At 61.6% G+C, this 9218-nt stretch overlaps 1 protein-coding gene across 1 annotated transcript; it reads left to right on the forward strand.

The window, feature by feature from the left end:
• The first annotated feature begins 5537 nt into the window (after positions 1–5537).
• Positions 5538–6665, forward strand: NPBWR2 (neuropeptides B and W receptor 2). The gene has a single exon (XM_043479042.1). It carries the CDS (start codon positions 5658–5660, stop codon positions 6663–6665), a length of 1008 nt encoding a protein of 335 aa, XP_043334977.1. The 5' UTR covers positions 5538–5657.
• The last annotated feature ends 2553 nt before the right edge of the window (positions 6666–9218 follow it).

Below are 9218 nucleotides of genomic sequence, written 5' to 3' on the forward strand. Positions count from 1 at the left end.
AGGTACTGGCTTGCGCAGCCAATGCCCAGCCCTGCTCAGAGTCCTGGATGCTGCCTCCCTGGGCACCCTTAGCCAAGCCCTACCTCCTTCCCAGCACTCCAGCACTTCCCCCTCTTTATTGAAACCCCCCCAACCCTAGGTGTGGCCCCTCCAAGACTCCCACATGCTGCTATGAGATCCTCCCACAGGACACTCAGAACCTCTCCCAGCCGTGGGTCTGGCAGGTCCTCAGAGCCCTACAGACACCAGGCCTCTCCAGGGTCCCTCACAGCAGGACCCCAGAGGCCACAGAGAGGGCCTGGCAGTGGGCAATGCCCTGGCAAGGGCCCCTCCCCAGGTTCTGAACTTCATGGGAGAGCCTTGGACACGCCGACGAGACACAGCAGGGTGGAGGGCTGCTGCCACGTGCAGACCTAAGGGGGCCCAGAGGTGCATTAACGAGCCACGTGTGTATGTGTGTGTCAGCCTGAGGGGAGAACGTAAACACAGCATGTGCCGGCAGCACGCTGCAAACGTGGGGCATGGAACACAAACGTGTTCACCATACCCGTGCGACAGGTGCGTGACCGTGGGGCTTCCAGCCTGCCCTTCCTACCTCCCCCATCACGGATCCCCTGCCAGAGATGCGCCCCCCGCCTGCGCCCAGCCCCCTCTGAGGAGGCCCAGTCTCTCAGTGACTGGCCGGGACAGCCCGGATGGATCTAAAGGCACAGGTAGGACACAACCATGTGCAATCTGGAATGAATGGGTGGTTCACGCAGACGCTGGGGACACAGGGCAGGGCGCTGAGGTCTGTGTGCTGGGAGGACATGTGTGTCTATCTGTCTGTGTGTCCGAGCCTGGGGTTGGTGCCAGGCAGGTGTGAAGGAGGAGGGAACAAGCAAAGCCAGAGGCCCGGCCCTGCAGGACCCAGTGCCCTGGCCCTACCAGCTTCCTCTGTCCTCCCCGTCCCACAGACAGAGGGCTTGGTCTGAGGTCAGCAAGTCTGGCTTCTGGAGCATCCCAGACCCTCTGGGCCCAGAGAGCAGCTGAGCTGTGTGGCCTCTCTGAGGCTATATGAGAGGACAAGCACTGCCCCCTCCAAGGTCATCAAGATGCCTAGCCTCCTGTCTGACTCACCAGCCCACCAACCTGCAGTAAGAACCACAGGTGAACCCAGAGGCCAGGTTCATGGACACTTCCTTCCTGGGTCTGGCTCTGGCCCAGAGCGCTCTGCCACCGCCCAAATACACACTCCCACCACCCACACGCATGTCCACAGGCCCAGCCATGCCTGTGACCCCTCCAGCCTGAGATCCCGAGGCACCTGCTCCCTCCCTCCCAGTCCTGCCCATGCGCTGAGTGACCAGGGAACCGGTCCACAAACACTCCATGTGCACGAAGACCTCCCAGGAGATGGGCCCATACTCACATCAGGGGGAGCACCTTCTGGTTGGCCCAGGAGGCCTGTCTCTGTTTGCTGGAGTCTGGGCAGAAGAGAGGGCACAGGGCCTTACACCCAGCCCAGGGGAAGGAAGTGGGAGTCCACTGCTAACACCCCTAACAACCCCCCAGGCTGAGAGGGCTGGTGCCGGGGAGCCGTAGGCCTCCTTTCTATGTCCTGCTTCTCAGCATGGGGTGGGGCGGGTGGGCAGGGCAGTCTGGGGGGGCCTCAGAGCACACCCCGGCTCAGGCTGTCCTTCAAACCCCCGCATTCTGAAGGCCTCGGACGGGGTGGGCACCCACGGCCAGCTGGACTCTGGACCCATCCTGACTGACTTTCCCCCCCAACCCGACTCCCAGGCCAGGGCTCCTGCCCAGGCCCTTTGCTCCCCCAACCCCTCACCCAACAGACCTTCTCGGCCTGAGGACCTGACCCGCCCATCCTCCCCTCTTCAAAACTCTCAGGAAGGCCAGAGCCAGTGTCCCCAAAGGGGGAACTAAGGTCCTCCCCCCCAGCAGGCTCCCTTCAGCCCCATGCCCCCAAGCAGAACCCCCGCAGTCCTGTGCCTCCCAGCGTTGACCTGCCAGGCCTCTCCTACCTCCTCGATCTCAGCACAGGTATCGCCTCCTCAGCAAGACCACCCTGTGTATGGACGGCATCTTTGCCTTCTTCCTCCACTAGCTCCTTACCTCTGATTACACCTGCGTTGCACTTGGCACTTCACACTGTTGTTTACAGCCTCTCCTGCTAAAGGGTCAGCCCTGGGAGGGCACGGGTGTTCCCCTCCTGTTCACTGCTCTTTTCCTGGATAAACATTTGAAGGGCAGATGAATGACTCTGGGCCCAGGACTGGGATATCTGCGAACTGGCTGAGCAGAGCCCCCATAGGACCCTAGCCCTGTCCCATCGGCCCTGAGCCCAGGGCCTCCCTCCCAGCCTGACCCAACCACCGAGCGTGCCCTGCCCCTGGGGCGGCTTGGTGCCCACTGGTGCTGAAGTGCTGAAGAGGGAGAGGCAGCCAGGCACGGAGTTCTCTCTCTGCTTCCCTGGAAATAAGCCCAAATCACCTGTCTCTTCTCAGTGAGCCAAGCCTCCCAGATACCTCCTCAGAGGCAGCACTACCTGCAAGGCCGTCCTCTGAGCCCTGAACCTGATAGCAAGAGAAGGGACGGGCCTGGGCTCCAGTGCCGGGCATCTGCCCCCACCCACCGGGCCTGCCTGGACAGAGCCAAGCCCAGGTGGCCAAAGCACGCACAGAGGCACGCGGGGGAGCACACACTAGCCTCTGCCTGAGGACACTGATGTGTGTGTGTTAAGTGCATGCATCTGTGTGTGCATGTGCACACGCATCTGTGTGGCATCTGTGTGTGTGGGCGGTTTGTGTGTGTGTGTGTGTGTCTGTGTGTGTGTCTGTGTGTGTGTCTGTGTGTGCATATACGTGAGATGACCCATCAGGGTCAGGTGGAAGGGGGCTGCCACACCAGGCGAATGTCACACAACTGAGAAAGCTGCTGGACTGAGCCTGCTTGTGACCTTACACTGTCTCTGGTCTTCCTGCTTTCTGACCACACGGGGCAGGGTCGGGGCGGCCGCACCCCCTTCCTCCTCCCTTACTCCTCCTCCCTTCCCTGGGGGTTGGTGGGATGGTGGTAGGGTTCGAAACGACCTGCTTCTCCCCACCCACAGTGAGCGGCTGTACAGAATACACACACAGCCCGCGCAGACTCCCAAGGGCTCCCACCACCTGGCCCGGCCCCCAGCTCCCAGCCCCCAGCCCCTGGAGACCAGGCAGACGCCTCCCCCACCTCTCCCTCCACAGCCTGAAAGCCCTCATAGGCTGACTGAAACAGCGGATTCATTTCTGAAAATGGAGCTCCTCTCCCCACAGAAGACATGCACACAATGTCTGACCCACGTGCAGAAAAAGCCCCCTGCTGCTCCAAGGACCCAGAAGCAGAGGCTGGGGCACCCCTCCCCACTGCTGTACCAGGGGATGAGGGACTTCTGAGTGATGGGCAACTGGGGGTCCCCATACCTGCAGGCCTAGTGCCTCCTCCTCAACCCCTCAACCCCTACTGCCCCAGGGCCCCCCACCCTCTCAGCTTCCACTCTCAGCTCACCTCAGATGTGACAGGCTAGGTGGGGAGCCAGAGGCCCCCAGCACAGACTCAGGAGAGCAGAGGTCAGACTGAGAAGGGCTCAGAGCCCCAGACCAGCCATTCACTGGGGGGGTGAGCAGGGACCCCAGAATCATGGTTGGTCTCAAGGAGGCCAGGGCCAGGGTGGGAAACTGCCAGGGAGGCGCCCCTGGTTCTGACACCACTGTGCCTCCAGCAGCTTGAGGGGAGACCTGCTTAGAAACCTCAAGTCTGGAGCAAGTTTGGGGTGGCATTCAGTGACCCACAGAACTGGGGCAAAGAGGAGGAGGGGCCTGAGGGTGGGAATGCCCACCACAGGCCCAGGTCACAGGCCCAGAGGGACCACAAGTCCAGAAAAGGGAGCAGGCCTGCCAGGGTGGGGTGATGGCCTCGAAACCCTGCAGGCCACAGGCCACCAGGCCTCCCTGAGCTGGCAGCTCACAGACCCTTCGACCCAGACGTCTACCCGAGGAACGACCCGGGCAGGCACTAGGTACTGTCACGAGAGCAACATCACGGCAAAAGTACAACCAGAGACTGCCCAGCCGTCCACACGCCAGACTGTCAGGTGTGTCCAGCAGAGAAAGAAAAGCACAGAGTCAGCCGGGAAAGAGACGTGAAGCAGAGCAACACGCAGGTCTCACCACCTGGGCAGGGTCCTGGGAGCCCCACTGGTGACAGTGGGCCTCTCCGGGAGGGACTATCTGCAGCCTTCCCCACTTGGGAGGCTTTTCACATGCACATGTTCTTTTAACAACACAAAAGAGGCTGCGTCGTGTGTGGGCCACAGATTCTATACACATGTGAAGGCCCACAGAACCCCCGACCCCCACACCCAGCCAGGGACCTAAACAGACTCTCTCAGACACAGGTACAGAGATCAGCACAGAAAGCCCACACACAGAGACACGCACACACATGCACACTCACAAGGTCAGACATGAGACCCACCGAGATACACACACATACAGGAAAGGGTGCCAAGGCCCACGGGGACCCACAGACAGAGACACAGATGTGCTCACAGGAGCCCGCGGGCCCACCCATGCCAGGAGGCCCCTGCAACGCACACCTCCCGACACACATGCCCACTCGTGCACACACACCCCAGGGCCGCCCACTGGGGAGTCCAATCAGATAAGTCAGCCCCACAGTGATCCTGTGAATGAGAGCGCTGCCTCGGCTCCCCTACCCAGGGCTCCACAAAAGCCAGCCGGACTGCCTTCCTCCCCACTCCTTCCCCTCCTCCCCTCTCCCCTCCTCCCTCCCTCCCTCTCTCACTGATGCAGCAGCGCTGCCAACAGGCTAGAGACCTTGCGGGAAGCCAGTTCCTGCTGAGGCTGCCAGTGAGCAGGTCCTGAAAACTCCCCAGGTGGTTAAGGACGGTCTGGGACCCTGACTGGCGTCCAACGATGGAAGCCACACCTCCCCCCTCCACCCTTGACACTGCCTGAGCTGGCCACCACCAGTGCCCACCAAGGACACCAACTTCCAGCCACGTGTCTCTGAACAGGTCAGTGACAAAATGTGCAAGTCACACGGGAGGGTCTACAGTGTGACTGGGAGGGCACCGCTCCAAGGGGGCCAGGGGTATACTGGGAGGTGCATTATCCAAAGGCCTGCCTTGACTTAATATAGCTTGTGCTTTGGGGTATGGCTGGGACAGGGGCTGGGGTGGAGGGCAGACCCAAGCCCTCCCTTCTGAGGGATGTGGTCAGCAGGGGCCTGGGTGGGGGCAGATCAGAGACCACCCTTCCCAGAAGGGTTGTCAGCAGCTGCTTTCTGCAACAGGGAAGGGGCTTGGGGAGGGAGCTTGATCAATTAGAAGTGCTGCCCAGGAGGAGGCACCCCTAGCACCCGTCCAGGCTCTCTGAGGCCATTGGACAGGGTGGAGAGAAACCCCATCGACCTGGCAAAGGGGCCACAGGCTCGGCCAGAAAACCTGAGGCACATGTTGTTCTCAGCTGACAGTCGGGTCCCAGAGATTCTGGTTCTTTCTTTCTCAAGATCCAGCCCAAGGAGGCCGCTGCCCAGAACCCCAGCTTGGAAGCACCTCCCACCTTCCAGGGCACAAACCATTACAGCCTTGCCCCACGATGGAGGCCACCGGGCTGGAGGGCCTGGAAAGCACAGGCTCCCCCTGCCCAGATAGCACAGGCACCAGCCTCTCATGGGACAATGGTACCAGACACAATGTCACCTTCCCCGAGCCGCTGCCTGCCCTCTATGTGCTGCTGCCGGTGGTATACTCTGTCATCTGTGCCGTGGGGCTGGTGGGCAATGCAGCCGTCATCTGTGTGATCCTGAGGGCGCCCAAGATGAAGACAGTGACCCACGTGTTCATCTTGAACCTGGCCATCGCCGACGGGCTCTTCACGCTGGTGCTGCCCACCAATATTGCTGAGCACCTGCTGCAGCGCTGGCCCTTTGGGGAGGTGCTCTGCAAGCTGGTGCTGGCCATTGACCACTGCAACATCTTCTCCAGCGTCTACTTCCTGGCCGCCATGAGTATAGACCGCTACCTGGTGGTTCTGGCCACGGCACGCTCCCGCCGCATGCCCCGGCGCACAGTCCGCAGGGCGAAGGTCGCCAGCCTGTGTGTCTGGCTGGGTGTCACGGTCGCAGTGCTGCCCTTCCTCACCTTCGCAGGCGTGTACAACAATGAGCTGCAGGTCACGAGCTGTGGGCTGAGTTTCCCACGGCCCGAGAGGGCCTGGTTCCAGGCGAGCCGCATCTACACGCTGGTGCTGGGCTTCGTGGTGCCCATGTGCACCCTCTGCGTGCTCTACGCAGACCTGCTGCGGAGGCTGCGGGCCCTGCGGCTCCACTCCGGGGCCAAGGCTCTGGGCAAGGCCAAGCGGAAGGTTAGCCTCCTGGTCCTGGCTGTGCTGGCCGTGGGCCTGCTCTGCTGGACACCCTTCCACCTGGCCTCAGTTGTGGCCCTGACCACAGACCTGCCCCAGACGCCGCTGGTCATCGTCGTCTCCTATGTGGTCACCAGCCTCAGCTACACCAGCTCCTGCCTCAACCCCTTCCTCTATGCCTTCCTGGATCACAGCTTCCGGAAGAGCCTCCGCACCGCATTTCGGTGCCAGGGGGCATAAGCGCCCCACCTCATGGCCTGCAGACAGTAGAAAGGTTCCGTGCCTTTCAAGGACCATTCCACTGTTCACCTCCCATCACTATTTCCTCCAGACAGAGAGAGTAACACCCATGAAGGCTGGCCACTGAGCCTGCAGAGATGGCCATGGACCTTCTAGACCTGTGACTTTGCCTCCTGGACAGCCCCTGGGCAGTCAACTGTAGGGATTCCGGTCTGACCGAAACCCTCCCCCTACCCTGCCTACCCCAGGAGATGATCCTGGCACAACAGATATCCTGGGGGACACCTCGGGCAACAAAGCCAGGTTGTTGTTCAATTGCTCAGTCGTGTCCAACTCTTTGAGACCCCATGGACTGCAGCATGTCAGGCTTCCCTGTCCTTCACCATCTCCCGGAGCTTGCTCAAACTCATGTCCATTGAGTCGGTGATGCCATCCAACCAGCTCATCCTCTGTCATCCCCTTCTCCTCCTGCCTTGAATCTTTCCTAGCGTCAGGGTCTTTTCTAAAGCCAGGGGTTGCTGCAGAAGCCAAAGACACACATCAAAGGAGGCCACGAAGCTCTCACAGCCCAAAACCCAAGTGACATTCCACCATGAGGCCTGTGCTGCATCCCTTTCTGGCTTCCAGATCAAGGTTCAGGGCCCCCCAAGCACCCCATGCCCCTTGTGCTTTTCGCACCATTGACTGTGACCCCCTCTTGTCCTGCTATGGGACCCAAGGCTCTTCTGCCAGGACTTCTGGACCCCACCAATAACAGGGGGCATCTGTAACCTAGAAGGGCTGGGACCTGGACTCTCCTCTCTGACGTGTGGCCTGAGGGCCAGACTTGTGCTGAGTCTGGGGATGGAGTGGAACACTGATGGACTGGTTGCTCAGAGACCATTTCTGCCACTGGGGAGGGGGACAAGGGCAGGTCTCTGAAGACAGCCTTGGTGGGCCTTGGCCAAGCCCCCCACTCTTGGCCTCAAAGCCCCCAGGTGCTCCCATGCCTGGGGCTCCAACTTTACCATTCCGTGAGTTGCCTGCCTGGAACCCAGTAACCTGGGCTGTTGGAGGGCCTCAGGTTGGCTTTGGTCCTTGGGACATGGCTCTGGCCAGTCTGTCCAGCTGGCAAGCAGGACCCACCTTTCAACACCCCATGAGGCAGCTATCAGGGTGTGTACCCACCTCCCCCAACCCAGGCACATGGAACAGCTCAGGCACACCACCCCCCACCAGCCTGAAACAGGTCAGCGGCTACCTCCATCCTCTCATCTTCCCGACCACATCATATTAGCAAGCTACTGCTTGATGACAAAATTTCCCCCCAAATTAGTAGCTCAGAGCAACTCTGCTTGCTCACAAAGAATGTGGGTCAGGACCCCCAGGGCAGCTCTCAGCTGGTTCCAGTTCAAGGTCTCTCCTGGGATTTCAGGCAGGACTTCAGCTGAGGACCCAGTCATCAGAAGGCTGAACTGCGGCTGGAGAAGCCGCTTCCTCACAGGCCACTGGCAAGAGGCCTCACTTTCTGGCCAGGTGGACTGTCCACAGGTAGCTCGGGCATCTCCCAAACATGGCACCAGGTGGGTCTCCAGGGCAGCATCGGAAAGACAGCCAGGGGGAACCTCCACACCATCCAGGCCTATCTAGGAAGCCACTCCGCTACTTCCTGCTCCTTAGAAGCGAGTCCGCAAGTCCCCCCCGACACACACTCGGGGCTGTGACCTTCTCCAGCCTCTCCAGGAAGAACCAGCTGTTCTCCAGGAAGACCGGCTTCCTCACAGCGTCGCAGTCACACCTCTCCAAGCAGCAGCCGTAATTACCTCGTTTGCGCTCATCCTGCGCCCGGTGAGCTCCTTGAGAGGAGAACTGAGACTCCCACACCCGAGCTGAGACCCCAGCGGCGCAGCAAGGTGTAAATGCGCTCGGCGGGAACGCGGAGGGCGGGGGCGGGCTGTAAATGCGCTCGGCGGGAACGCGGAGGGCGGGGGCGGGCCGTGTCTGCGGGAAGCCGGGGGCGGGGGGGACACGGTGAGGGGGAACACTGGGGAGGGGTGCCGCGCGAGGGTCCCCAGCAGAACATCTCAGCACTGGGGGCGGGGGGGAGGCAACCAAGCCTCCTCAGCGGACCCCACACTCTTAGTTCCCCGAGGTGGCCCCCCCACTCCTACAGCCGAGGCGGGCAGATCGGGCCGGCCAGGCGGTCCACAGGCCCCGCCCAGCCGATGGGAGGGAGGGTCTTCACGCCAGACACCAAGCGTGGGGGAGCCAACCAAGATAGAGGGAGGGGAGAGTGAATTACAGACCCCTGGGGAAAATGCCGCCCCCCTCCACGGTGAAGCTAGAGACAGGCTGGGGAGCGGGGAGAGGGTGTCCCCACGCTCTGGGCTCCTGGTCCCATAGAGAACTGGTCCTCTCCTCCAGCCCCCAGACGCCCCCCACACACCCCCACTGCTGGGACCCGGCACAGCACCGCCCGGCAGGGCCCGTGGGTGGAGTCTCCGCGGGCCACAGCGCCCCTGGTGGTCAAAGTCCGGAGCGCCAGGTGAGCCCGCCGCTTCCCGCGTCCAGCCC

This window comes from Cervus canadensis, chromosome 10 (assembly GCF_019320065.1).
Source record: "Cervus canadensis isolate Bull #8, Minnesota chromosome 10, ASM1932006v1, whole genome shotgun sequence".
NCBI lineage: Eukaryota > Metazoa > Chordata > Mammalia > Artiodactyla > Cervidae > Cervus > Cervus canadensis.

Coding starts and splice junctions, on each gene's coding strand:
- NPBWR2 (XM_043479042.1), top strand. CDS start 5,658: ATGGAGGCCACCGGGCTGGAGGGCCTGGAAAGCACAGGCTCCCCCTGC.